Consider the following 25,752-nt stretch of genomic DNA (forward strand, 5'->3'; position numbering starts at 1 on the left):
AAGATGTTTGAGATCTTATGGGTGAGAGTTTGGCGGCGATGATCCTGGATGCGTCGCCAACTTTCTGACTTTGCTGCCTCGAGTCCGGGATGGTGCTGTTTGGCAGCGCGGGATCGCTCCAGACTTCAGTGTTCTCATCGATTGGCTGCTGGTTTTTGCAGTGCAGGAGTTAGAGAAAGATCTTTGGAGGATTCAAGCTCGACAACATCCAACCGGCTTGATCTCACGTTGAAGATGCGGGCGATGGGCGCATGAGCGAGATCAAACTCTCGGTTAGCTTTCGAACTGCGAGGTAATTCGTGTCATTCACGGCTTCGGAGTTCCCAAGTTTGTAATAACTTCCAAGCCATGCACCCAAGCATAGATGTTGAGTCATTTGCCCAATATGTCAAAACTGTAAAATTAATTAATGCTTATTCTTGGCCAGGTTCAGTCTCATCTTGCACACAGGTGAAATGCAGTTTTTCAAAATATTCTCTTCTTTTTGCTTAATAGGAGTTTAATTAACACTTGTTTTTTATATTAAGTTTTAATAATTATAGAGAATCATTTAAATAAATTAATACAAATTAATTATACTCTTACCAGTAATCGTTGCAGGAGCAAACACCATCCTCAAAGTGATGGAACCGGTTGCAATCCCTCACCACAATCCTTCTGCCGCAAATCCTCGAGATAAACTTGATGGCGGTGTGGCAGTCCGAGCACACTCTCAAGTTCTTCACCACTCGCAGCTCCGTCCCCGGCCGAGTGGTGACGAGCCCCAGCCCAATCGCCAGCTTCTCGCTGTGGTACGTGAGCAAATTCTCCTTCTCCTCCTCCTCCAGATCGTAGCTCACAAGCCTCGTGTCACGAACGTAGCCAGCTTCCACCATCTTCCTCTGGATTTGCATCAGCTCGTAGAGGATGTCCCGGTGTCTGGGATGCGAGACTTCGCCAGCTTTGAATTCGTGAACTCGATCGTGGACTTCGATATAGCTGCACCCGGCTTGCTTCTTGATCCCACGCTCCTCCATTGCCTTCCTCACGATTCTCATCTCGTTCACCCGCTTGGCCTCTGCGTAGATGCTGGAGAGCAGTGCGTAAGGAGCTGAAGTATCCGGATCAGTGGCAAGGAAAGACTTTCCTACCCGAGCTCCTCGCTTGAGATCACCTTGCATCTTGCAAGCGGCCAGCAGCGTCAGCCAGGCAGATCCGTGAGGCTCGTAAGGCATCGTCTCGACGAGTTCTTCAGCGGCACCCAGTCGACCGGAGCGGCAGAGAAGATCCACCAGGCAGACGTAGTGATCCAGTCCTGGAACCAGGGCGTAGTCTCCAACCATGTCTACCAGATGGCCCCTGGCATCGCGAAGAAGTCCAGCGTGAGCACACACTGAGAGAATGCTTACGAAAGTTAGCTCGTCGGGAGTTTGGCCGTCGAGGTTCATCGCCAGGAACGTCTCCAGCGCCTCGGTTCCGTGACCATTGTGAGCAAACGCCGAGATCATGATCGACCACGAGACCGCGTCCCTCTGGAGCATCTCCTGGAAAGCCGAGCTCGACTCCTCAACGCTGCCGCATCGCCCAAACATGTTGACGATCCCGTTCTGCAAGACAATGTCCCACTTTAGAGCGCTATTCATGATGCTCGAGTGGAGAACTCGGCCTTCTCGCAGCGCAGAGAGCTTACCGCACGCGTCGACAGCGCTCATGAAAGTAAATCTCGTCGGCTTGTAGCCCTCCACGTCCATCTTCTTGAAGAGCTCCATGGAAGTCCTGTGCTGGTTGCTCTGCGCGTAAGCTCCCACAAGAGTGCTCCACGAGACATCGTCTCGGTCTCTCATCCTGTCGAAGATGGCCTGGACCTGGTGTGGATCGCCGCTTTGGCAGTAGGCCGCCATCAAGACGTTCCAAGTCACGGTGCTCGGCCGGGGAGCAACGTCAAAGAGCTTCTGTGCCTCATCGAGAAAGCCATTGTGCGCATAGACCGAGATCATCGTCGTCCAAGTCACAGTGTTCCTTTGGATGGCGCTGCTGTTGAAAATCTCTCGGGACTTCGCCACCATCCGGCACTTGCCAAAGAAGTTGATGAGCGCCGTCGCCACGGCCGTGTCGGTCTCGCAGTCGTGCTCCAGCACCTCTTCGTGGATCGCCGAGCCCTCTGGCAGAGCTCCCAGATTCCCAGCCGCGTCCAGAGCGCTCACAAAGGTCACCTTGTTCGGCTGGAACCCCTGGAGATCCATGGCCTTGAAGAGCTTGAGTGCCTCTTTGGAGAAGGCGTTCTGCGCATACCCGGCAATCATCGAGTTCCAGGAGACGATGTTCTTCTCTGGAATCGTGTCGAAGAGCTTCCTGGATTCATAGAGGTCGCCGTGCTGAGCGTAGGCCGCGATCATAGAGTTCCAAGACACCACATTCGTCTCTGGCACTCGCTGGAACACCGATGCCGCCTCGAGCAAATGCCCGTTTTGGGCGTATGCCGCGATCATCACGTTCCCGGAGAAGACATTGCGGCTGTCGATGCGATCGAACGCCTTCTTGGCCCGATCGACGTCGCCGCAGCTGCCATACATGGTGATCAGGGTATTTCCCAGGAATGTGTAGCCATCGAACCTCCTCCTCGCAATCTCCTCGTGGAGGAGCTGCCCGAGATCCAGAGCCCTGGCGCTCGCGCATTGCCGGAGGAGCGATGCGTAGGTCTCGAGATCTGGCTTGCTGCTGGGATCGTCGCCGCTGTTCTTGCAAAGATTGACAATCGGCGCCTTGAGCAAGCCTGGATCGCCTACCTTGTCGGAAAGCTTGAGAATCTCTGCTGTCCTGCTTGGAATCCTCCACAGCGAAGCGCTCAATCCCGCGGGCATGAATGGCACCACATTAGGGTTTATAGCCTAGATAGCGCTATTCTCTCCTTTCTAGCCATAGATCGATCATGGCGGCCGCGAAGACCACCGGGAGATTCTCCGCGCAGCTCAAGAAGATCTGGAACAGCGAGGTCGGCCCCAAGACGACGCATTTCTGGGGTCCCATCGCGAATTGGGGCTTCGTCGCGGCTGTGAGTGGATTTCTTCTCCTAGATTCTCGAGGTTTTTGGGGAATTGCTTCTCAGGGATTGCGCAATCGCAGGGTCTGGCCGATCTAAGCAAGCCGCCGGAGCTCATGTCTGGAAATATGACCTGCGGTGAGTGAATTTCGATGGATTATCTTTGCTTTCGATCGATCTCCAGAGGGAATTTCTTGCAGCGATGTGCATCTACTCGGCATTGTTCATGCGATTCTCCATGGCGATCAAGCCCAAGAACTACTTGCTCTTTGGCTGCCACGCCGCCAATGAGACCGTCCAGCTCTATCATCTCTCGAGAATCTACAAGTACCAGTTAAGCTCTCTCTCTCTCTCGATTCTCTCGCTCGCGATCTCCTCTCTCACACTGTGTTCTTCCCAGCTCCTCGCGAAAGGAGGAAGAAGAGGCAGCCAAAAGCGTGGAAGAAGAAAAGGTCGTTCGTTAGCGTTAAACATGATTTGGTCATAATCACGGATTATTCCTTTAAAAATGTTTTTAGGGCCACGTCATCTACTAGGTTTTACCACGTCACGCATGTCATAGCGTGCTAGGAAAAACGCGTTCTCCACGATTGGGGCGAGAATACGCTCGTCGCGAAGGAATAGAAATGGTCATTCACGATAAGTCCGAGAGGAGGAGGAGATCGAGCTGCCGCCGGTCAAGATCCACGCTCAACACCGCGTAATCCTTCTCTCGAGCGCGCCAGGTGAGCGAATCGATCCAATCCAGCTCTAGCGCCGCGCGCTCGAGAAATCGATCGATCGTTATCAGGTCAGGGGAGAATGGGGAATTGCCTGGGACACGGATCCAGGGAAAATATCCACCATCACAGGCGCGATGACAAGAACAGCGCCTACGATTTCCCTCCCAAGGCCAACAATGCCGCCACTGTCACGGCCGCCCCGGCGCAGCCACCGCCGCCCTCCAACAAAAACAATCGCGAGCAGCCGACGAGCTCTCCGCTGCCACAGCCCAAGCCGAGCAGCCGTCACGCGCCGACGATCCACTCCATCACCGCCAATGTGCTGGGAAAGCCGCTCGAGGACGTGAGAGCCATGTACGTCCTGGGCCGGGAGCTCGGGCGTGGCCAGTTTGGGGTCACACACCTCTGCACGGACAGGGCCTCCGGGAAGACTTACGCTTGCAAGACCATCGCCAAGAGGAAGCTTATCTCCAAGGCCGATGTGGAGGACGTGAAGAGGGAGGTCCAGATCATGCACCACCTTAGAGGCAACGAGAACATCGTGGAGCTTCGAGGATCGTACGAGGACAAGCACTCGGTCCACTTGGTGATGGAGCTTTGCGAGGGTGGAGAGCTTTTCGACCGGATCATCGCCAGGGGACACTACAGCGAGAGAGCTGCCGCTGCGCTGTGCCGGACGATCGTGAGGGTGGTGTATATATGCCACTCGCTCGGGGTGATGCACCGGGATCTCAAGCCCGAGAACTTTCTCCTGGCGGACAAGAGCGAGAGTGCTCCTCTCAAGGCTACGGATTTTGGACTCTCGGTGTTCTTCAAGCATGGTAAGTGCTGCATTTTTCTCTTTCAATTGCTGGCAATGCGTCTTTGCGTCTTTGTTTGCTTTGTCTTGATTTGTTTGTTTTTCTTTCTGGCACTGTCATTCGCTTCGGTTTTGCTTGTTTTGCTGTTTGTTTTCGTGTTGCTTTTGGAGTCTTTGGCTTAAAGTTTTGGTTTTTTAGGTGACAAGTTCACGGATCTGGTTGGAAGCGCTTACTACGTAGCTCCGGAAGTTCTTCGCCGCAACTACGGACCCGAGGCCGACGTGTGGAGCGCTGGAGTGATCTTGTACATTCTTTTGTCCGGAGTACCACCGTTCTGGGCAGGTGAGTGTTCGATGCAGTAATTAATGTCTGAGACTCGGCTGTATTTGCCTATCCAATGGCAGAAAGTGAGCAGGGAATTTTCGATGCTGTCCTTCGCGGCCAAGTGGACTTTGTAAGTGATCCATGGCCGTCGATTTCGTCATCGGCCAAGGATTTGGTGAAGAAAATGTTGACGCAAGATGTGAAGAAAAGGGTCACTGCGGCAGAAGTTCTCAGTAAGTTTGATTATATCGACCCTTGGATGTTTCTTAACTGACTTTGGATATTTCCAGGCCATCCTTGGGTGAGAGAAGATGGTGATGCTCCAGATGCACCACTTGACAATGCGGTATTGTCGAGGATGAAGCAGTTCACCGCAATGAACAAGCTAAAGAAACTGGCGCTCAAGGTAACTTGGCATATTTTTATTGCTCACTTTCGATACTCACACAACTCAAACCAGGTCATTGCAGCAAGCCTCTCGGAAGAAGAGATCACAGGACTCAAGGAAATGTTTAGCAGCATGGACACAGACGGCAGTGGCACCATTACATTCGATGAGCTCAAAGCTGGTCTTGAAAGGCTAGGATCCAACCTCAGGGATGCGGAAATCCGCCAGATCATGAACGCTGTAGGCTATAAGACTCTCGTTTCTCTTCAGACCATTCTTACATTTGTCTTTCCTGTTTCAAGGCCGATGTCGATGGAAACGGGACGATTGACTATCTCGAATTCATCACAGCCACAATGCAGATGAACAAGATGCAAAAGGAAGATCACTTATATTCCGCGTTTCAATTCTTTGACAACGACAATAGCGGGTACGCGCTTTCTTTCCTTAAGCTTTTCATGGATGACTGGCTTCTTCGTGACAGCTACATCACGATGGAGGAGCTCGAAGAAGCTCTAGTTAAATACGGTATGGGCGACCATGAAACAATGAAGGAAATTCTTAAAGAAGTGGACACAGACAACGTAAGCATTTACTCTTACAGAGATCTAAATCTAATGCCTGGCCTGCTTAACAGGATGGAAAGATTAACTACGACGAGTTTGTAGCCATGATGACTAAAGGAGCTGCGCCAAGCAGCGAGCAACAAAACAATAGAAGAAAAGGCCAGGAACTTCCCGTGGGAGCTCCAAGGCACAGGAAATAAGTACCTGTGAGAAAAACTTGGGTTCGCTTTTATTTTCTTTTTGCCTTGAGCTTTGGATTTTTGCTAATCAAAATAAGTCGCAGAGAGAAATTACAGTCATCGTACTTGTTACGATCGATCGATCGATCGATTCAAGGTGCTGCTGCGTCGGCAGGCTTTTCCTCTACTGGATTCTTCCTATACTCGGGTTTAAGCTCGTAAGTCCCTTGGTTGGTTCCCCTCTTGTTGTAAGTGCAGAGATCGTTGAGAATCTCCTTCAGGAAGGCCTGAGAAAGAAGAGCTCGTGAAAACGATATCACAGTAACGAAGAGAAGAGTTTGCTTTTACGTACCACAGGCTGGTCGGTTCTCTGGACGAGCTGCTTCAAAGCCCAGTTGGCCTGTTGCTCGAAGAGCTTGAAGACATGGTCTTCCAATTCGCCCCTCTCTCTCCTCGTTCTCTTGCCGTCATTGTTCTTGGCATTGACAGGCGCTTTTCTCTTGGCAGCATCCTTCAAAATAAAAAGTAAAGAGATTGATTTTCGTATAACTTCTCATAGTTTGTGGGTGGATTACCTTGGATGACTGCAACATAATCGTCGGTGGAAGAGCTGGTCTCATCAGGTTTCCACGATCGTCTTTCAAGACCTGGATGGATCAAAGAAACACTGTATTGTATCAGTCCCCATTGCGAGCTTCACTTACCTGTATCGTTCTCGTTTTCATGTTAAACTTTCGATCCCTCTCTCGGCAGAGCTGCCTGTACTCCTCGCGAGCTTTGCTGTTTGGTTTGATATCAAACTTTCGCTCGACTTTACCCTCCACGGCAAGCCTCCCTGCCATGGCAGAAAGAAAAAAAACACGGCGTCAATCAGCTCGTTCTCTGCAGATAATAAAACGCAATGCATTCTAATGCACACGAAGGAACGATCAAACAAAACTAAGAGAGAAAATCCGCGCACCCTGTGTGTCGGAAAAGATGTGCGTTGGCACGACATCTTTCTGGAGATTGAGGCTATAAGCTTTGATGTCATCTGGCCCCGAAAGTTCCATTGTGAACTTAAAACAGCAAAGAAGAAGAGAAAAAATTTCAGCAGGGAGAGCAAATTCTCTACGCCGAGCAAAGGAGCGCAGCGCTCACCTCTAGTGCGGCCTCCGGGTCTGGATTGAGAGGATCGAATGTGCAAGTGACTTTGGCGAGCGTCGGATCCGCTGGCCCCGCGCCAGCGGCAACGCTCTTGCCGCTGGAATCTTGCGCGTTCCACGCCGTGGCAACGATCGCTGGGAGCTTGAGCAGCCATACCTGACCCTCGGCCTGCGCGACATCGAGCGGGACGCTCCCATCGTCTGCTCCAGACATCTCTCCTTCCTTTTATGCCCTAATATAATTTATGCTAATAAAACGATTAGATTAACCTGTTTTATATGGATCCAACTTTGAGTTTATGGGAGCCACAAAAACGGACTTCCACCAAATGTGAGTGTTAACATAACGCAAAGCTTGTTGCAGTCCTGAGTCAATCTTTAATACACCGGCACTGAAATTGCGATCCCCACCCCCCCCAAAATAAATTTTAAAATCTTTTAGAACAATTATATCATTATAAAAGAAGTATTTAAAAATATTCTTTAATCAATGTTTGCTCTAATGGAGAAGCTTCTCCAATCTTCCCACTCTCGATTTTGGCAAACTTATTATACTTGATCACGTTATTGATAAAGGCATTTTATCCACATATATTCTAGGAAGCTACACTTCATTCAACCTTTGTAGCTCCATAAGTGTTGAATACTTTCACTATGGAAGAAACTTTTGTGCAATAGAAATTAGTCTTGAGTAAGTTAATCAGCACTTCTCTAGAACCTTTAAATGTTGTTGAGTTATAGTAGCAATGGAAGCTTGAACTCCATCTCTGACCTCAGCTTTACAAATGGAGTGTATGACATGTATATACTCTTTGGTCTCAGCATGAGCATGGAAGCTAGAAGTCTTTATGTTAGTTGAATTAGATAAAGCAAAGACTTCTGAATTGCTTGCTGGATGTATAAAGATTTATAAATAGAATTAGAATAAAGTTACCTTTTTCCTCGTCAAAAACTACCACCATTTCTTTTTCCATTCTGATAACATTTCTTCATCCATCTCATCTTCTCTTCAGTTTAAATCCCCTAGTAGGCTCTCAACCCTGCCTGCTTGCGTTGCCCTTATCACCTTGCCGAATTGGCAATTTCTCAATGCTTACACATCATGCATATTACCTGTTTTAACTAATCCCAACCCTAAACATGAAATTGTCCTACAAAGGCACCTAGGACATAATGGTACATGAAACCAGCTGATACATTATATGTTGGAAAACTCAAACATTCTAAAATTTGATATAGTTTTGGAGGAAATAAAAGTAGGTTTGCTAAAATATATATTATTGTATTAAACTAAAATTAAACCAGAAATAAATATTTCTATAAACAGAAATGTTAAAAATTTCAGAATATCAAAGAATATCCTTAAATATATGAATAAGATACCAGTTTGCCCTAAAAATGGGGAAGCTCCTCCCAGTAAAGCGCAATGTCCCCCGGGCCTCGATTTTGGGCATTCTTGAGAGGTTTGGAGATGGATTTGTCGTCCAGGAGGAGCTGCAAGATCGGGCGGAGGCCCGGCCACTCGAGCAGCGCCTCCAGCTTCTCAAGGACACGCTTCGGATCAAGAGAACAGTGGCTCTGCTCGAGCGATGGGAGCTTCAAGCGCTGGATCCTCTGCTGTATCGCGCGTTCATGAGGCTGTGCGCCAGATCAAAGGCGCTGGAGGAGGGCCAGCGGATTCACGCGCATCTAGCTTCTCGCGGCTACTCTGGTCACCGATTCCTGGCCAGCGAGCTCGTGATCATGTATGGGAGATGCGAGCGCCTGGACCTTGCCAAGATCGCTTTCGAGAGCATCAAGGATCCCGACACGTGGTCCTACAATTGCTTGCTCGCGGCGCTGACGAGCAACGGGCATCTCCACCCGGCGATCGAGCTGTTCGAGCGCATTCCAGATCGGGATATTGTCTCTTGGAACACCATGCTCCAGGCGTTCGTGAGGCTAGGGTTCTTCCAAGAAGCGCGGGATCTCTTCCTCGAGATGCCGGACCGCAATGCCGTGTCATGGACGATCATGCTCACGGCGTACGCGCGGAACCAGCGGCTTGACGAAGCCATGGAGTTCCTGGATGCGATGCCGGATAGGAATGCCGTGTCTTGGAATGTGATGATCGCGGCTTTCGGCCACAGCGGCGATGGGAATCTCGACATGCCGATTGAGATTTTCAGGATGATGCTGCTCGATGGAGTTCCTCCAGTGATCGGTACGTTCGTCACGATTTTCGGTGTTCTTGGATTGCTGATGGATGTGAAGCTTGGCAGCGAGATCCATGGTCTTGTTCTTGAGAGGGGCCTCGGCGCCAACCTCCATGTCATGAACGCGGTGCTTAGAATGTACACGGCGTGCCAGAGCTTGGAAGATTGCGAGAGAACGCTGGAATCTATGGAAGCCAGGGACACGGTAACTTGGAGCTTGATGATCACTGCTTACTCCCGCGATGGAGATATTGGCAGAGCTGTGAGAGTGTTCCAGGAGATGGCGTCTAGAGACGAGATTGCAGTGAGCTCCATGGTCGTGGCGTATGCCCAGCACGGGTATCTGGATCAAGCCCGGATTCTCTTTGAGGATTTGCCAGAGAAAGAACACCAAGTGAGCGGTGAGTTGATCAGAGCCTATGGTGCTGCTGGTGATCTCGTTGGTGCTGAGGCCTTGTTTGATTCTTTGCAGCATCGCGACGAGCGCTCCTGGAACTCTATGGTTTTTGCGTATGCTCGGTGCGGGCATGCTGGAGATAGCATCACTTTCCTCGCCGCGATGGTGCTCGAAGGATTCCAGCCTAGCGACGAAGCTCTCACTGCGATTTTCCGAGCGTGCTCCACCAGCGCGGAAGGATTCTCTCGAGGTAAACTCGTCTATCGAGAACTTTGCAGAGATTTACTCTCCAGTGCTCCAATCCAGGCAGAAGCTCTCGGGATGTTCTCGGCGCAGGGAAGTCTTGCGGAGACGTGCTCGGTGTTTTCGGAGATGAGTGCTCGAAGCACTGCTGCCTGGAACATTATCATCGCCAGATACGCTCGCGAAAGGTTGCAAACTTCGATGATCTTCCATCTCATGAACAGGGAGGGATTTTTACCCGACGATTCAACGTTTCTCAGCGTTCTTCCGCGGAAAAGTCCCGAAGAGTGTGGAAAAATCCTTGCCTTGATGGTCGAGAGCTTTAACATCGAGCCAAGGCTGGAACACTACGCTTGTCTTGCGGACTCGCTACGATATGCCGGTGATGCCAAAGATGCCCAAGAGGTGCTACGAAGATACCAGGTACGTCAGCCCTAATGCCACGATCTCTTAGGTTTTGCTCTTTCCTTTTCCTTCCTCTTTAGGCGCAACGATGAGTTTTCTCTTTGGGAAGAAGAAGACGCCAGCAGGTGGGTGATGGTTGTTTGAGTGGAATTTGAGCTCACGATGTGGCGGGGCAGAGCTGCTGCGCGAAAACAAGCGCATGCTGGATAAATCGATCCGGGAGATCGAGAGGGAGCGGCAGAATCTCCAGACTCAAGAGAAGAAGCTGATTGCCGAGATCAAGAAGACTGCAAAGCAAGGGCAGATGGTATGTGAATTTGCGAGAGTTTTTTCCTTGGCGGACGCGTTTTCATTCAAAGTTCCTTTTTTTGTTTGCCGCGTTTGTTTCTAGAGTGCTGTGAAGGTCATGGCGAAGGATTTGATCAGAACCCGGCACCAAATAACAAAGTTTTACGGACTTAAATCGCAGCTTCAAGGCGTGTCTCTCCGAATCCAGGTACTCGCTAAGTCGCACCGTATGTTTTTCTTCTATAAAGGAGGATTTTTTACAGACACTGAAATCGACGCAAGCTATGGCGGATGCAATGAAAGGCGTGACAAAGGCGATGTCACAGATGAACAAGCAGCTGAATCTACCGGCTCTCCAGAAGATCATGCGTGAATTCGAGCTCCAGAACGAGAAGATGGAGTTCACTTCGGAGCTCATTGACGACGCGTTCGAGGAGGCGTTTGAAGGGGACGAGGAGGAGGAAGAAACCGAAGAGCTGGTGAGCCAGGTCCTGGACGAGATTGGCATCGATCTGGATCAACAGGTACCTTACTCACCTCTCGCAGCTCAGAGCAAGTCTCTCATCTCTGGATGAAATTTTCTCGCAGCTTGTTCGTGCTCCTGCGAATTCCACCGCTGCTCCAGTGGAAACTTCGGCTCCAGGAAGAGTAGCCCAGCCCACTGGAGCGTCCGGAGACGATGCTGGAATCGACAGTGATCTCCAAGCTCGCCTGGATAATCTGCGAAGGCTATAAGATCACCTTATATTCTTTGGTGTACATACATATACTTTTACTACGACAATAAAATTTTGGTACGGACAAGGTGCGAAGTAGTACGGATCCCGCCACTAGGGTTTCTAGGGTTCTTGTTTGCCCATGGCGCTGGCGAATGCTAGCGCCAGAGGACCGCCGCGGCGCGCTGGGGGTGGATTGGCGATCGCCTGAGCTGCATTGCTACCGTCGTCGACATGGTGATCGCCTTCAAGCTCAACAAGAATGGATCGCGCTACATGCCCAAGCTGGAGAGGAAGGATCCGGCGGCAGCGTCGGCAATTTCGAGAGGCGGAGGCGATGGAGGCAGCAGCAACAATGGAACGAAGCTCAAGCGGGACGAGGTGAGGATTTTGCTTGGAATTTCCCCCCTTTGGTGCCAAGAGCCGGGTCTGATTATGGTAGATGTTGCGTGGGAAAAACCAGGGAAGCACGACGACTTCCGAGGGAGAGGATTCCCATTGTGGTAAGGAAATTTCTCTTTCTCTCTGACTCACTTCTCATTGTGCTGTTGCTTAGATAATTTTGATCCATCGTTTTCTGTGAATTTATTTCCTGATGGATTCTCGATTGGAAAGCCCACTGAGGACGGAAAGCCTCCTCCATTTGGATACGAGCTTCCAGAGCTTGTCTATCCATATGATCGCACAAGTGATAGCTTCCTAAGGGTATTGCCGATTTATTTATTTTTCTCTCAAGAGCTTTTCATGGAATTTTTTTGTGTACCAGGCAATTGATTGTGGATGGCTTCCCAGTGAAATGCTGGAAGACATTCCCTGCACATATATGGATGGCTGCGTTGCTTGCGAGGTCAGTCAGCCATCTTGGATTGGTTTTGGTGTTCTACTAACAAAACATTTTCCAGTTAAGGGATTATCGGGACAGTGTACCCTCGACTTTTGCAAGGCAGGAACTGATAAACTGGAAGCCAAAAGTGCATAAAGTCTTACTTCGTCCATCTACGGAGACAATTGTCAAGGACGTCGTCGCCATGAGCGATGAAACATGGTCTTACAGGGATCTTCTGGTACGCATTTGGTTGTTTGGAACATGATGATCACTTTGATGGTGCAGGAAGTGGAATCAAAAGTACTGAAAGCAGTGAAGCCATCTCTTTGTCTTGATCCTTCACCAGCGGTTGCTGCCAGAGCTCATGTTCATACATACAATCGGGTAGAGTTTTTGTTTCAAAATTGTCCTAGCATCCTCTTTACAAGTTTTGTCATTTTCTTGCAGCTGAAATTCAACATCGGCCTTGGATCTCGCCGTTATAGGACTTCTAAAACTGCACTGATGGATAGGCGTGTTCGTTTGGCCGCTACAAGGTCTTTGCTAAGACACGAAAGCTTTAAAAGCCCCGACAAAGTAGACACGCCTGCAGGGGAGACAAAGTCGGACCACTCTGTGGAAATCATTCAGGATCTGGCCGCCGGTGGCGTGCAATCGAAAATTACAAACGCTTCTCAGCCACCAGCGCCTCCACCTCTATTATACGACGTTCTTGGGAAGAGAGAAAGGGAGCCGGTCGTGAAGCTGGAAGCAAATAAGAAACCGAAACCTGCAGCCTTTGATTTCAAGAATGCCAGGAAAGATGACATGTTCAAGTGGAAGAGTGCAGCCTATCAGAACAAAGCAGCTGCGTCAAAAGCTACTGGAAACATGGCTTCGCCAAATGTGAACAGCCCGAGCACTCCAGTGAAAAGTCCAGGACCCGTCAAAATTGAGCAGCCTCATGTTTATCAGCCACAGCCACCTCAGGTTCCTCCAGTTCCGGCATCTGTTCCAGTTTCAGTTCCACTTTCGGCTCCTGTCGCTGCTCCAACTCCGGAAAGGGAGGCTTTGGATAGGCTTTCTCTTTTGGTTTCGTCCATTCAAAGGTGCCTTGCTTTTCCTTGTTTACTTAGTGGCACTAAGCCTGTTTTGCAGACACGGTTTGCATAAGAGGGAAAAGAAGGTTGATCAGCCTCCACAGCCATCGACGAAGACGCCTTCTTGGCAGTTGCTGTCTGTGGCACTGGCGGACACATCGGATGACTACCAAGAGCCTAAAGGGAAGAAAAGTCTGGCTAATTCTCTGGTGGCTGGTAATGTCAACGGAAAGAAAACTCGTTGTCTAATGTTTGAGCGGACGGAACGTTTTTACCAAAGTAAGTACCAAAGTAAGTTCATTTCCAGGTTTATGATCACCTGCTGATATAGTTTGTGGAGCAGTGCTGGGAGGTCAAACGTATCCAGTCATTGTACACACTACAAAGCTGAGGCTTCTACTTTGCGGGCGTGCCAAGGACCCCATGGTCGAAGCTGTTGTACAGATAGATGACGGCCAAGAAGATGACGTAAATAATGCCCAACTTCCATATACTGTTCTTCCAACAATACCTAACGCGGTAAGTTGCTATGGTTTCTTGAAATGAGACTGACCTCTACTTTTGTTTACAATGCAGGACATGGCAGACCTTTTTGCCAAGCAATACATAGATACGGTAACTATTTGTTTTCATTTTGGAGCCAAGTTCTGACTGTTAGATTGAAATATTAGCTCGAAAAGGAAGGTTTTGTACTGATGGACGACAATATACAAGCTCCGTCGGGTCCCCGTGGTTCCGCAACAATGACCGCAGCTATGGCTCGGCCCATGCCCGCTGGAGCGTCAACCTTTGGTCAGCAGCAGCTAGCTTCTCCACGGATGATGATGAGCCAGCAGATGGCTCAGATGCAGCAGCAGATGTCCGCAGGCGGAGCCATGGCAGCAGCTGCGAGAATGCCACCTCCAAACATGGCGGGCAACCGACTTGCATACAACTTGCCTCAGTCAACAGCCGCTAAACCACTGCAGCAAATCGACTCGCAGCTTGTAGCTCAGCAACAGCAGCAAATGCATTTGCAGCAACAGCAACAGTTCCAGCAGAGGCCGCAACTTATGAACCAGATCACGTCGCAGCTGCCAGGATCAATGATGCCGTACCAGCTCATTCGCAACAATCCCGCTCTACAACGGAAAGTTATGCTCCAGAACAGCATGGGGAGTATCGGGCCTGGACAAGCCAACCTCAACATGGTGGGGATGAATCCCATGAACAACGTGCCTGGCATGGGTGGGATTGGCAACATTGGCGCGGCTGGAATATCGGGACTGGGCATGGGACAGGTTCCAAACTTAATGAACCAGCAGCTCCGTCCGGGCAACATGACTCACGCTCAAGCACAGTATATGCAGCAAAAGCGCTTCGCGGCCGCGGGGAGAGCTCCTCGGCTCATGGGGAACAGCATGACCGCGGGCCTCGGTACGACGGGGGGATTGAATATGCTGGCATCACAGCGGGGGAACTTGGGTGTTATGCGAGGCGCTGTGCCGAGTCCGGGCATGGGACCTCCGAAAACGCCAGCTTCCAACATGGCTGCGCAGTATTATATGAACCAGCAGCTCCTACAACACCAGCAGCAGCAGCAACAGCAACAACAAGCCGCCGCACAACAGCAGCAGTTTAATCAGCAGCAGCAGCAGCTCCAACAGCAGACGCCACAACAGCAGCAGCAGCAGCAGCACTTGAATGCTCAGCAACTAAACACGCAGCAGCCACAGCAGCAGCAACAACAACAGCAGCAGCAGCAACAGCAGCAGCAGCAGCAGCAATTGACACAGATGACTTCCCAGCAACAGATGGCAGTGAATTCTCTACAACCAGTCGGACAGCCGCTAAACCATCCCAGTCCACAGCAGCAGCTGGCACAAGCGCAGCTCACGAGCGTTCCACAAGTAACAGGCCTTTCTCAACAGCATCTCATCAACCAGCAGCAGCAGCAGCTCCAGCAGCAGCTAACTCCCCAGCAGCAACAGCAACATTCCCAGCAGCAGCAGCAGCAGCAACTAAGTTCTCAAGCACAACTTAGCTCTCAAGCACAGGTTCTCAACGCCCTACTCTCCTCGCAAGTTGGGACGAACAGTGGTGGAGGAGGGGCCGCGTTCTCGGTTGGAACTCCACTGGCTGGAACTCCAGGGATGGTGGGAACTCCAGGCATGGTTGGAACTCCGACTCCTTCGAGCCCGCAAGTGAGCTCACAGACGATTGGATCCGCGGCTGGTGCTAGTGCTACGATCCCGAGCTCGCCGATGGAGATCAACCAAGTTCGAGCTTCTCCATCACCAGCGCAAACGTCGTCCTAGACAAGGAATTTTTTCTCTAACAGTGTTTCTCTACAGATAAACGTTTCCAACGATAGAAATAGACACGTTAAGTAACCCTTTTTTAGGGGCTTAGGGCTTGGCTATGGCGGACGATCGCGCGCTCTTGTGCTGCTCCTTCAACCAAGATCGCAGGTAGGGGGACTCTTGCGGGCGGATTTTCTCGGGATTTAGCTCTTGTCTTGCTTGGCAGCTGCTTCTCTGTTGGAACCAGCGAAGGATACAAGATTTTCAATTGCGACACTTGTAGTTGCGTCTACGAGAAACGTGAGGGAATGTTTTCTCTTTCGTTTATCTCCTGCTTGATTCTCGCTTGTTCTTCCAGTCGATGGAGCTGTGAATCTCATCGAGATGTTTTTCACGACGAGTCTCTTGGCTTTGGTTGGAGCTGGCAAACAGGCACTGGAAAAAAAAAAATTCCTTCTAATTTCTGGCATTAGCATGCGGTGATATTTGTTTCTTCTTTCTTGCAGCCTGAGCTATCGCCTCGAAGGCTCTTTATTTTAAACACAGCAACGCAAGTGAAGCGTGCAGTGGATTTCGTTTCATCGGTTCTGGCCGTGCGTTGGAACAAGAAACGGTGAGCAAAAGCATTTGTTCTGTCAAGATCTTCACAGTCCTTGCGCAGGATAGTTATTGTTTTGGATAGGAAGGTCCACATTAACGAGCTTCCTCACTTGAATTGCCTCCAGATCCTTGACACTGCTGAAAACAGGAAAGGTAGTTCCTTGTTCTCTTTTCTCATACTTGTTTTGACTAGTGCCATGAAAAGCTTGTTGCAGGCGTCTGTGCGTTTTCTTCCAACACAGAGAATTGCTACCTTGCATTACCAGCGAGCTCTACAACAGGGACGGTGTTTGTGTATGACACTCTACACTTGAACGCATTGGGCGAAGTTAGTGGCTTTCTGTGCATTGTTTTTGTTTGTTATTCTCATGAGAAACATCTCATTTCTGATCAGTTTCAAGCTCACAAATCGCCCCTGGCTGCCATGGCATTCACCCCAGACGGTTTGCTCCTCGCAACAGCATCAGATCATGGGACAGTAATTCGTGTCCATGTTATTCCGCAAGCAAGCAAGGTTTAGTTTTAGTTATCTCGTTTCTTACTTTCCTTAGTTTTCTCAAAACAGGCATTTACCTTTCGAAGAGGGAGCTACGCAGCTACGATATATTCATTGTCGTTTGGGCCGCAGTCTCTGTCTCCCCAGTTGCTGGCTGCCACGAGCTCATCAGGAACGCTACATGTTTTCAGGCTTTGCTCGCCTCCTGCAAGACAAGGGTAATTATGGTAGGCTTACAGAATCGAGCATTTCCTTCACTTTTGTGTTACTCACCCTTTTGTTTTTCTACTTTTGCTAGAACGAATAAGAGGGTCTCGGATCTTCTGGCGGCAGTGATCCCAGAAACTGTAAGCGACATTGTGGAACCGGATCTTCATTTTGCCACTGTGAGGCACGGCTTCAGTCCAGGAGTTAAAAGGTAAACGTTACCAACACTTTGTCATAATACATCACTAAGTTCGTGCTTTTCTTTCGTTTTTTACTTGATACAGTATTTGTGCAATAGCAGCACCACTAGAGGAAGAGTTACCATCTTCTTCATCAGCAGACAGGTATCAATTTAGAACTTATGGATGTTTAAGCTTTTATGATATTTAATTTTGCAGGGCACGAATCTTTGTGGTTACTTTGAATGGGTTTTTCAATGAATATCAGGTGAGTAGCACTCCAAATGGAGGAGTGTGTTCCTTGGAGCGTGAGTGTAGCCTCATGACAACTGGCTCTGATCAGATATCTGCACGCTTTGTCTGAATGTGAGAATGTTCTATTCTTTACACATGTACAATGTTATGCTCATTAAATTAAAAATTGTTAATTGCTTTACTATTTAAACTCTCAGAAAACTGAATTTAAACACTTCTCTGCATCAAATATAGAAAGAGTACATGGAATATAAAAATGGAATACAAAAATGTGCATATCAATTAGTTTAAAACTTTAGTTTATATTATACATAAGGATAAATGGTCCAAATTGATACCAATCTAATGGTTATTAAAATCCCACTATATTAATATTAATGTACGATCATTATACACTTCCCCTCCTTTGGGAAGGATGGAAGGTAATCAGGGTTTTTTAATTGACGGGCCAGGATCTTGAGAAGCATTAGGGGGAGGTATCAGTGGATTTATAAGTGGTACTAATTGTTTTTTATCCTTTTGTACGAAAAGTTTATTGCATATATATTGCATATATATAATTTTTAAAAGATCAGCTTATTGAACATCATATTGAACTTCATAAACTTTCACTCTAACTTCCCTTCCACTAGGCAAGAAGCCCTTTAAACAAATCACATACCATAAGATTAGGAAAATAGACTAACACTATATCATCCACTTTGTATTTTACAGGTAGATGATGATAGAATTTATAACATTGTTATTGTCCCATTTATTTGTGGCTCAAGTGTTCAATGTACTCTACTCGAATAAGTGGAAGAATGTTTATTAAATACTGATCCCAAAACTTAATATTGCTAGCTCGTGACAATCATGAAGGTAAACTTAACTCCATTAGTAATATTGGATCATATAACTATATAAGAGTTTATATGGTGAAGCACTAACAAAACTCTATACCCCTATGACATATATATATCAAAGAGATGGCAAATAACCATCTTAATCCGAATACTGAAAGTTCACATACTTCATGATTATCTTTTTTAAAGTTCAAATAAGTTATTCCATGAAACCATTTATCAATAGATGATAAGTATAGCCATAAATGCGAGACTGTTATCCGAAAGAATCCACTCCAAATAGAAATGCTGGAACACCACTCGATTAAGGAGAAAGTATCTAACAACAGTTGCAGACACACTAACAAAAGCATTGATATCCACCTAGCGAATCAAGTAGTCAAAAGCTAGCTACCCATAAAAAAGTCCCCATCAGATCAAATGCCACCAACTCAAACAAACACATTTGACTCCAACCATCCTTTTGCAACACAAGAGGGAGTATTACGAACTTAGCATTAAATGTATTACACACATGCTAAAGAGCATTTTGTCCCATCTCCAACCAATGGAAAGACATATGCAACTTTTTAGTCACATTATCTCATATACCTGCCTAAAATAGGATAATCATAGTAAGTATGGAGAAAATGTAGAATAAGGATCAAAGGCACCACCAACTGTAAATGATCATTAGGATCCATCCTCACAAAAAAAAAAAAGGTCATCCTTAAGATGATATTGAGAATATAAATGCCGAAATGGCAAGTTATCAGCAAGTGATGCAAAATTCTTAAACCCATCACCAAGCCTTTGGATCCATGGCTTAATTTTTTGAGCCTCATGAACTTCGTCAAAAGAAGGTAAATTTTGTTCTAGACATTGTGGATATCGAACATCAAGTATAGCAACTACTGATGGCATGCAATCCTCATCTAGAAAATTCAAAAATATTAGAATAATAGGCTTCTTAGAAACATGATAAAAAAGCAAAGAAGGAAGAGGAGTTCAAGAAAAGATGTCAACATCAATTATAGAATTTCTCAGATAATTGTAGCATACGTGGTTTTTACCCTTTATCCTATGGTGAATTACCATAGGATAACACCATGAAGTGGAACCTAAACACTCCATGTGCCACATGTTATATGCCATGTGTCACATGCCACGTGTCCATAGGATAGTGGTGTGGAACCCGAGGTTTAGGGCCTTGGGCAACTGAACGAAGGAATGGTGCCAAACTCCCAAGCATAGAGCCAAGGGGTGACAAAACCAGACCATGGAACAACTCCCAAGCATACAACCCAAGGAGCAAAGGGACAAGAGCCCGGAGCGATTTGGAACAGTCCTGGAGCAACCAACATCCCAATGCTAGGATCAGCATACAAAACGGAGCCAAATGGAGTCTGACGCTATTTCGGCATATCGGTGGCTTAACGCAAGGACATGGGTATTCCACCAGCTAGCATGGTGTGGAACTTAGGCTTAAACCCAAGCCGGATGCAGAACAATGACATGCACGCAAGCGGGAGCTAGACTATGCCTCAAGTTGGTTGGCCATGCCCAACCTACCCACTATCCCTACTATACATTGGAACCCCCCATATCCCCCCCCCCTGAGGAACACACACTTTGGGCTTTCACCCCAAGCCTCCCTTAGTATTAGGAGTTAGTCTTTGGGAGAAGTTTGAAACATACTAAATATGGAATGTCTTTAGATTACGAATTTGGACATGGGACGAACACCATTGTGTTTAGGACAATCTCTACTTTTACTGCCACGACAACAGGAGGTCGGTATTGTTGGACTTGTTATCAGTCTCTACCTAAGCTAGTTGAAAAACTGGTCTTTGCATGTGCACTTGACCAAATGAGCATAAGGAAGGAATTCCTAAGTGTTTATTAGTCAAGCATACTTGACCTGGTTAGAAAAATTCATTTATTGACTTGCACTTACTAGTGTTAGGAACCCCTGCGATATTGAGATTGGTCCCTCAATGCTAGATGATAACTTACCATGTCTGCCAAACACCCTCGCTATCATGCCTTTTGTGTTAGTTTCATTTTGGTCCCAAATGCTATTTATGAAAAGTGTCCAAATTTGCTCATTTAGCATATCTACAAAAGAAAGAGTGTTTGTAAGGATTGGTCAACAAGTAACTTTTGATACTTGAAATTCATGACACTCTCCCCCCCTAAGGAAGATCGACGTCCTCATTGATGCATACTCGAGTTTAGAATACTGCCAAAGTGTAGCGCATGTGATCATGGGATGAGATTTGGATATACTGTCACCGTGGATCCTTGGAACCTTGGGGGATAAATGGGGATAAAATAGCCACTAAGGGCTCTCTCATCAAGCAATTGCCCCTTTTCCAGTTGGCTTAAGGGGAGAGAGATAAGGTGCGCTACAGTTGGTATCAGAGAAAATGGCACGGGTTCGATTCCCATTGATTAGTGGCTACCTAAAATATAATATACCCTTGAGCAAGGTATATTCCTACCCCTAAATTTGAAAAATCGTATGTATTGGGCATCCATGCGTATGTCCTTCCTCTTGTGTGGAGTATCCACAGACGAAGGTATCCACCGTGGGACTGCAGTACGGGTGGATGACTAGTTGCCTCACATGGAATAGCTAATCTACACAATGGAAGAATTGGTAGATTGAGTGCGGAAATGGAGGTGCTGGTTCCCCTTGGCTCAGTAGGGGTTGCTAGTCAATAGTCAATGAGGACATTGACATCTCTGAAGGGGGGGTGAGTGTAGCGCATGTGATCATGGGATGAGATTTGGATATACTGTCACCGTGGATCCTTGGAACCTTGGGGGATAAATGGGGATAAAATAGCCACTAAGGGCTCTCTCATCAAGCAATTGCCCCTTTTCCAGTTGGCTTAAGGGGAGAGAGATAAGGTGCGCTACACAAAGAAACAACTCCAGAAAAAGTTCATGGTATTCACACTATGTGATAAATGCACCAACTTAAATAAGTTAGGAGGCAACCTCTTTGTCTAACGCAGATGCGCTATCAACTCAGACACCTTCCAGCCATCGCCAACAAGGAAATGACCAACAGAGGTAGCCACCCTTGCTGCTCTGGGTGTCACCCAGCTTACCAAAGTGTGATACGCCTTTGCCCGCAAGGACATAGAGAGAAAAGCCAGAAGCCCCAACCCTCCTGAGCAAATAAACCAAACCCGTCGGTAAGGTTTAGATAAACTACTGTAAATAGGCAGTTAGAGTTGTTTACAAGGTCACACCCTTTTAACGGAATAAGGAACATCGACAAAGAGGCGGGTGATGTGACCAGTTGACAGTAGCTACCCCATGACTAAAAATTTCACCATGCACATGAAGTGTTGAAGCTAGTCTGCCTATACTAGCCCAAACTTAAAGATCAATAGATGGACAATATCAAAGTCATAGACAACGATATCTTAGAGTCTTAATTATCAGTGAATAAATCTTAGATCAGAACACAAAAGTATTCCAAGTAAGTTATCATCCGATAAACCAGTATGATAATATAGGAACCATCAAGATCATCATTTTTGGAAACATAGGATTCACCATCTAACAAAATTCAATAGCTAGTGTATTATTAAGGACACTCAATGACAAAACTTAACTATCAAAGATTGCAGATAAAATGTCAACAACTTACAAAAGATAACTTAAAGAACACAAGGTAACATTGACTGGCAAGCAAAATGCTCGCGAATGTATCACCCAAAAGAAATAACATTTAAATCTATTAGAACCAACTTGAGCAACAATCAATAGAACAGAATGAATGTGGTAAGACCAACAAACACTCGTTTATGCCAATTATTACACTAACCAATCTGAATAAATTCCGGTCAATAATACCAAGGAACTAGAGTTGCTCAAGCAAGCGTTAGCAACATCCTACCGATGTTTTAAACCCAAAAGACTAATCCAAAATAAACCACAAAGAACATATGGTATGCAAAAAGCCATAAGCCATAAAAAAAAACAATTAATTATCATAAAAGAACATCAATCATCCCACCAATGAAGAGATACATAATCATCATCGAAGAAAGAATTTACCATCCTGAAAAACGGCAAATCATTTTATACCAACAATAATTAAGCAAAACCTTTGACAAGGATAATCAACCATTCTAGATGATAGTCAATCATTATCAATGATTGCTAGATGCAAAAACTAATTTCAACATCGAAGCTAATAAGCCAAAATGTCTTTCCCAACAACTCTTAGCAAATGAAATAATAAGTATAAAACTCAAAGAACCAAAAACTTGAAGAAGTCTATAGCCAAGTCGTGCTTAGCAATAATCATAAGTCTCACATGAACTAACTTCAATGCTAAAGAAGAAAATCATGGTATAACCCACAATATCCTTCTTAACATATCTATAAGCTAAACTTCATAATGCAAAGCTAATGAAAAACATATATACATCAACTCAAAAGCCAAACACAACGAAGTTATACTCAAAAAGTGATCATCAAACCAATCCTTCATAAATCCATCTATAGCAAGACGTAACTCACTTGATAACAAGCACAAGAAGAACCATCAATGATTAATATATTTCAACTCAAATCCAATAAAGATTTAAACATTCAAATATTGATCACTAACTCTTCTTCCTATAAAGCTAGTATAGTTCATGATTGAATCACTTTTCATGGAAAAGCCAAAGCTCAACCATGACTAAGCACTCTCATCTAGAACACAACTAACTCAACTTGCCACTTAGTTCATTTGAATATCATAGTTGCTAACTAATAAATGCACAAATGCTAAGAACATAAAGTTATAACCAAATCATCAACACTATCTCCATCAAGACTAATGAAACTTAATATCAATCCTATAGAGAGACATCTTATTTCACTTGAATCTCAATATCAACAATGTCAACGACAAGACATTACTTCAATGCCATCAACGCTAAAACAAAGGTAGAAGAAAGCAAGAGTGAATCACCACTCAAAACTCATTAACAACCAAGCTAACCAAAGTCAAAGATATTTTAATCAATATCCAAGACCAATCCTTCAACAAAACTCAATTATAAATTACACATCATCAAAAAGTGATTCACCACATCCAAAACTCAATGAAATCCAACACTAGACTAAATGCATCTAAATGATATTGACAGACGTAGAGTCAACATACTAACATGGAAAACTCATGTAAGTCTAATGACATGATCCTCCTCAACAATATTCGGTAAAGTAAGTTTATCACTACTAAATCCTCATTGAGTGAAGCAAGTGTCAACAGTTCTCAATGAAGTCTACAAGTAATCACTAATCATAAAGCAACTAACAATCACCTTTCAACTTACCTTCACAAAATCTGAATACTAAACTTGTGTCATCGAGTTATATATTTGTCCAACATGAACGTAATACCCTAGGCACGAGATAAAGGTTCATGGATAAGCATAAATTACATGACCACTCGAATACAACTCAACCACGATAAACTCATTAATACATTTAGCCACTAGTTTTGAGCATGCCTTGAAAAGGTTAGCTATGCATGACCAACATTTAGTCAAAACTAAAGTGAAGACCATGAAATGGACTCACATCGGTACACAACTTCCTCATAGACAAAACTATAGTACGGGTATCAACATCTCAACCTCAAATAACTAAGTTGGACATCACCATCTTTAGCCAAGGCGCAGAGCCACCAAGACCAAATCAAGATCAGTGAGAGCTTACTACTCTCATAGAGTTTAACGAAATGCAAGGTGTAACCTGCCACCAAGCACAACGCTACAAAAGAAAGGCACAAAGGTCACCTTTCTAAAAAAGCACAACAGCCACTTTTCTATACCAACTCTAGATTCTATTCAACTCAATTTCCTTAGCCCCAAAAGTCAGCATCCCTTTCCAAGCTACATCATACAAACTACCTACCAAGGTTTAATCTAACCAAAGTCAAATCCAACCCCTTCACTAGTTTGTATTGGCTTTTGAAAATGGAATGGTTTTCGAGCAAAGTGATTAACAAATCAGCTATTGGAAAAGTCTAAGAAAATTTGTGGAAAATTTTCCATCCTAAAGAAAGAATGACTCTCAGAATGTAAAGTTTCAAGACTCAACCAACTTCCTCCAACTCGCAACTTCACATAGGTTCACCTTAACATAAATTCTCGAGACACATAGTATGCTTAGGTATTGAACATCATGCCCATATTTTTAATATCCAACACCAATATTTGCAAAATGCAAAATGAATATCTAAGTTTAATCACAAAGACCATATCTTCAAATATCCACATTGCACTAACACTCTTCTTCAATCACGTTCAAAATCCAATGTAAAGCCAAAACATTAACAAGAAAAAAAATGACATGGAAAATCAAGCAACCAAACTCAAAACTAATCCAACACCAAGCTACTAATAAAGCAATAGCAAGGTTCCCTAGAAAAGAATTGAGCATTGCAACTTAAGTTTTCCAATAACAAGCTTAAATAAAATGGTTTAGCGTTCACCGCTATCCATCCCACGACTCACCACTTGCAAAACCATCATTTTCAACATGTATCAAGGTAGGGACTTTTGATTGCATAATGTGAATACAAGCAATGAGTTAACACCTCGTTGAAAATCATCTCTCCAAGAAGAAAAAATAATTTACGTATTTGATCCTTCATTCCTGATGACTCTTTTTTCAGTCTCATCTTTGACTAAACCTCAAGCTTGCTTTCATACTGCCTTCAGTTCAATCCAAGAAAAGTTTATGAAAGAGCACGGCAATAATTCCTTGAATCAATAGACTCATCCCTATAATCTTGATTGATCCACTTATAATCATGCCTAGGAAGGATTCACTAGTGCCATGCTAAACAACTATGGATCAGCCTATTTGCCACTCATAGCAAACCTAGGGAAGGTTTACTTTCACCCATGGTACATGGAACAACTCATGGAACCACTGATATGGTAACATTAATCTTGCTAACTCAAAGTGTAACCTCGAGTTGCTAATGTGCCTTACTCATGAGCCCAAGTGAAAACTCATGCAAATGGAATGTTTCACATCCATCTTATAAGCCCAAGAGCAAGCTCGCACATTACGGTACAAAAAGGTAACCAAACTCCATACCCAAGGAACAATTGCGAAGTTTTTGCACCCAAACGTGTACCCACTCGGATCATCATTTTCATCTCTGCGTATGTAATAAGACTAGTTGTCTAATCTCATTGGATAGCGCTCGCTGAGATGTATCCTCTAATACCAAATGTAGCGCATGTGGTTTTTACCCTTTATTCTATAATGAATTACCATCATATAACACCACGAAGCGGAATCTAAACCCTCCATGTGCCACGTGTTATATGCCATGTGTCATATGCCATGTGTCCATAGGATAGTGGTGTGGAACCCGAGGTTCAGGACCTTGGGCCACTAAACAAAGGAATGGTGCCAAACTCCCAAGCATAGAGCCAAGGAGTGACGGAACCGGACCATGGAGCAACTCCCGAGCATACAGCCCAAAGAGCGAAGGGACAAAAGCCCAGAACGATTTGGAACAGTCCTGGAGCAACCAACATCCCAATGCCAGGACCAGCATATAAAATGGAGCCAAACGGA

At 45.8% G+C, this 25,752-nt stretch overlaps 9 protein-coding genes across 13 annotated transcripts; 7 read left to right on the forward strand and 2 right to left on the reverse strand.

Annotated features, from left to right (window-relative positions):
- Window positions 1-509: 509 nt before the first annotated feature.
- Window positions 510-2,824, reverse strand: LOC9656812 (pentatricopeptide repeat-containing protein At4g02750; the record flags this gene model as incomplete). The annotated part of the gene is made up of 2 exons (XM_002977835.2): window positions 510-2,712; window positions 2,766-2,824. Coding segments are annotated over 2 exons (2,190 nt in total), but the record flags the coding sequence as incomplete, so codon positions are not given.
- Window positions 2,825-2,851: 27 nt separating this feature from the next.
- On the forward strand, window positions 2,852-3,528 carry LOC9657534 (mitochondrial pyruvate carrier 1). The gene is made up of 4 exons (XM_002977675.2): window positions 2,852-3,031; window positions 3,103-3,157; window positions 3,220-3,352; window positions 3,420-3,528. The coding sequence occupies exons 1-4, from the start codon at window positions 2,909-2,911 to the stop codon at window positions 3,481-3,483; spliced, it is 375 nt and encodes a 124-aa protein (XP_002977721.2). The 5' UTR covers window positions 2,852-2,908; the 3' UTR covers window positions 3,484-3,528.
- A 72-nt stretch (window positions 3,529-3,600) lies between these two features.
- On the forward strand, window positions 3,601-6,544 carry LOC9656813 (calcium-dependent protein kinase 1). The gene is made up of 8 exons (XM_002977676.2): window positions 3,601-4,562; window positions 4,740-4,883; window positions 4,946-5,098; window positions 5,156-5,271; window positions 5,326-5,493; window positions 5,556-5,683; window positions 5,738-5,837; window positions 5,891-6,544. Exons 1-8 carry the CDS (start codon window positions 3,821-3,823, stop codon window positions 6,017-6,019), a joined length of 1,680 nt encoding a protein of 559 aa, XP_002977722.1. The 5' UTR covers window positions 3,601-3,820; the 3' UTR covers window positions 6,020-6,544.
- Window positions 6,027-7,368, reverse strand: LOC9656814 (general transcription factor IIF subunit 2). The gene is made up of 6 exons (XM_002977836.2): window positions 7,139-7,368; window positions 6,960-7,056; window positions 6,703-6,833; window positions 6,574-6,645; window positions 6,351-6,509; window positions 6,027-6,285 (listed from the first exon to the last, which is right to left on the reverse strand). Exons 1-6 carry the CDS (start codon window positions 7,355-7,357, stop codon window positions 6,151-6,153), a joined length of 813 nt encoding a protein of 270 aa, XP_002977882.2. The 5' UTR covers window positions 7,358-7,368; the 3' UTR covers window positions 6,027-6,150.
- A 1,173-nt stretch (window positions 7,369-8,541) lies between these two features.
- LOC112349037 (pentatricopeptide repeat-containing protein At1g62260, mitochondrial-like) lies at window positions 8,542-9,731 on the forward strand. Its single transcript, XM_024682619.1, has 2 exons — window positions 8,542-9,543; window positions 9,597-9,731. Exons 1-2 carry the CDS (start codon window positions 8,542-8,544, stop codon window positions 9,627-9,629), a joined length of 1,035 nt encoding a protein of 344 aa, XP_024538387.1. The 3' UTR covers window positions 9,630-9,731.
- On the forward strand, window positions 9,652-10,416 carry LOC9657535 (pentatricopeptide repeat-containing protein At4g18840). The gene has a single exon (XM_002977677.2). It carries the CDS (start codon window positions 9,652-9,654, stop codon window positions 10,414-10,416), a length of 765 nt encoding a protein of 254 aa, XP_002977723.2.
- LOC9656815 (vacuolar protein sorting-associated protein 2 homolog 1) lies at window positions 10,408-11,486 on the forward strand. Its single transcript, XM_002977678.2, has 5 exons — window positions 10,408-10,508; window positions 10,560-10,690; window positions 10,775-10,879; window positions 10,935-11,195; window positions 11,260-11,486. Exons 1-5 carry the CDS (start codon window positions 10,472-10,474, stop codon window positions 11,404-11,406), a joined length of 681 nt encoding a protein of 226 aa, XP_002977724.1. The 5' UTR covers window positions 10,408-10,471; the 3' UTR covers window positions 11,407-11,486.
- Window positions 11,487-11,499: 13 nt separating this feature from the next.
- LOC112349090 (chromatin modification-related protein eaf-1-like) lies at window positions 11,500-15,670 on the forward strand. Of its 4 annotated transcripts, none has more exons than XM_024682829.1 (11): window positions 11,500-11,768; window positions 11,830-11,890; window positions 11,944-12,092; window positions 12,154-12,234; window positions 12,290-12,451; window positions 12,499-12,597; window positions 12,661-13,301; window positions 13,351-13,583; window positions 13,636-13,811; window positions 13,869-13,907; window positions 13,964-15,670. In XM_024682829.1, the coding sequence occupies exons 1-11, from the start codon at window positions 11,622-11,624 to the stop codon at window positions 15,587-15,589; spliced, it is 3,414 nt and encodes a 1,137-aa protein (XP_024538597.1). In that variant the 5' UTR covers window positions 11,500-11,621; the 3' UTR covers window positions 15,590-15,670. The 4 variants fall into 4 exon arrangements, with proteins under 4 accessions (XP_024538597.1, XP_024538598.1, XP_024538600.1 ...); XM_024682830.1 differs by having other exon boundaries at window positions 13,351-13,571; window positions 13,624-13,811; XM_024682832.1 differs by having other exon boundaries at window positions 11,851-11,890.
- On the forward strand, window positions 15,666-17,495 carry LOC9656816 (autophagy-related protein 18b). 2 transcript variants are annotated; one of them, XM_024682833.1, is made up of 11 exons: window positions 15,666-15,742; window positions 15,801-15,874; window positions 15,933-16,006; window positions 16,081-16,187; window positions 16,236-16,327; window positions 16,390-16,502; window positions 16,569-16,688; window positions 16,740-16,888; window positions 16,969-17,088; window positions 17,162-17,221; window positions 17,276-17,495. In XM_024682833.1, the coding sequence occupies exons 1-11, from the start codon at window positions 15,693-15,695 to the stop codon at window positions 17,418-17,420; spliced, it is 1,104 nt and encodes a 367-aa protein (XP_024538601.1). In that variant the 5' UTR covers window positions 15,666-15,692; the 3' UTR covers window positions 17,421-17,495. The 2 variants fall into 2 exon arrangements, with proteins under 2 accessions (XP_024538601.1, XP_024538602.1); XM_024682834.1 differs by having other exon boundaries at window positions 17,325-17,410.
- Window positions 17,496-25,752: the final 8,257 nt, after the last annotated feature.

The sequence above is a fragment of the Selaginella moellendorffii genome, unplaced genomic scaffold (genome assembly GCF_000143415.4).
Source record: "Selaginella moellendorffii unplaced genomic scaffold, v1.0 SELMOscaffold_35, whole genome shotgun sequence".
NCBI classification, from domain to species: Eukaryota; Viridiplantae; Streptophyta; class Lycopodiopsida; order Selaginellales; family Selaginellaceae; genus Selaginella; species Selaginella moellendorffii.

Bases quoted from the DNA above. Each gene is read 5' to 3' on its own strand.
- LOC9657535 (XM_002977677.2), top strand. From the start codon at position 9,652: ATGGTCGTGGCGTATGCCCAGCACGGGTATCTGGATCAAGCCCGGATT.
- LOC9656813 (XM_002977676.2), top strand. From the start codon at position 3,821: ATGGGGAATTGCCTGGGACACGGATCCAGGGAAAATATCCACCATCAC. The intron at 5,494-5,555 runs GTAGGCTATAAG...TCCTGTTTCAAG, and splicing joins TCCGCCAGATCATGAACGCT to GCCGATGTCGATGGAAACGG. The intron at 5,684-5,737 runs GTACGCGCTTTC...TCTTCGTGACAG, and splicing joins TTTGACAACGACAATAGCGG to CTACATCACGATGGAGGAGC.
- LOC9656816 (XM_024682833.1), top strand. From the start codon at position 15,693: ATGGCGGACGATCGCGCGCTCTTGTGCTGCTCCTTCAACCAAGATCGC. The intron at 16,328-16,389 runs GTAGTTCCTTGT...AGCTTGTTGCAG, and splicing joins CACTGCTGAAAACAGGAAAG to GCGTCTGTGCGTTTTCTTCC. The intron at 17,089-17,161 runs GTAAACGTTACC...TACTTGATACAG, and splicing joins TTCAGTCCAGGAGTTAAAAG to TATTTGTGCAATAGCAGCAC.
- LOC112349090 (XM_024682829.1), top strand. From the start codon at position 11,622: ATGGTGATCGCCTTCAAGCTCAACAAGAATGGATCGCGCTACATGCCC. The intron at 12,093-12,153 runs GTATTGCCGATT...TTTGTGTACCAG, and splicing joins CAAGTGATAGCTTCCTAAGG to GCAATTGATTGTGGATGGCT. The intron at 13,812-13,868 runs GTAAGTTGCTAT...TTTACAATGCAG, and splicing joins TTCCAACAATACCTAACGCG to GACATGGCAGACCTTTTTGC.
- LOC9657534 (XM_002977675.2), top strand. From the start codon at position 2,909: ATGGCGGCCGCGAAGACCACCGGGAGATTCTCCGCGCAGCTCAAGAAG. The intron at 3,158-3,219 runs GTGAGTGAATTT...AATTTCTTGCAG, and splicing joins GTCTGGAAATATGACCTGCG to CGATGTGCATCTACTCGGCA. The intron at 3,353-3,419 runs GTTAAGCTCTCT...TGTTCTTCCCAG, and splicing joins TCGAGAATCTACAAGTACCA to CTCCTCGCGAAAGGAGGAAG.
- LOC9656814 (XM_002977836.2), bottom strand. From the start codon at position 7,357: ATGTCTGGAGCAGACGATGGGAGCGTCCCGCTCGATGTCGCGCAGGCC. The intron at 6,834-6,959 runs GTGCGCGGATTT...CTGCCATGGCAG, and splicing joins CATCTTTTCCGACACACAGG to GGAGGCTTGCCGTGGAGGGT. The intron at 6,510-6,573 runs GTAATCCACCCA...TTTATTTTGAAG, and splicing joins TTATGTTGCAGTCATCCAAG to GATGCTGCCAAGAGAAAAGC.
- LOC9656815 (XM_002977678.2), top strand. From the start codon at position 10,472: ATGAGTTTTCTCTTTGGGAAGAAGAAGACGCCAGCAG. The intron at 10,509-10,559 runs GTGGGTGATGGT...GTGGCGGGGCAG, and splicing joins GAAGAAGAAGACGCCAGCAG to AGCTGCTGCGCGAAAACAAG. The intron at 10,691-10,774 runs GTATGTGAATTT...GTTTGTTTCTAG, and splicing joins CTGCAAAGCAAGGGCAGATG to AGTGCTGTGAAGGTCATGGC.
- LOC112349037 (XM_024682619.1), top strand. From the start codon at position 8,542: ATGGGGAAGCTCCTCCCAGTAAAGCGCAATGTCCCCCGGGCCTCGATT. The intron at 9,544-9,596 runs GTAACTTGGAGC...AGATATTGGCAG, and splicing joins CTATGGAAGCCAGGGACACG to AGCTGTGAGAGTGTTCCAGG.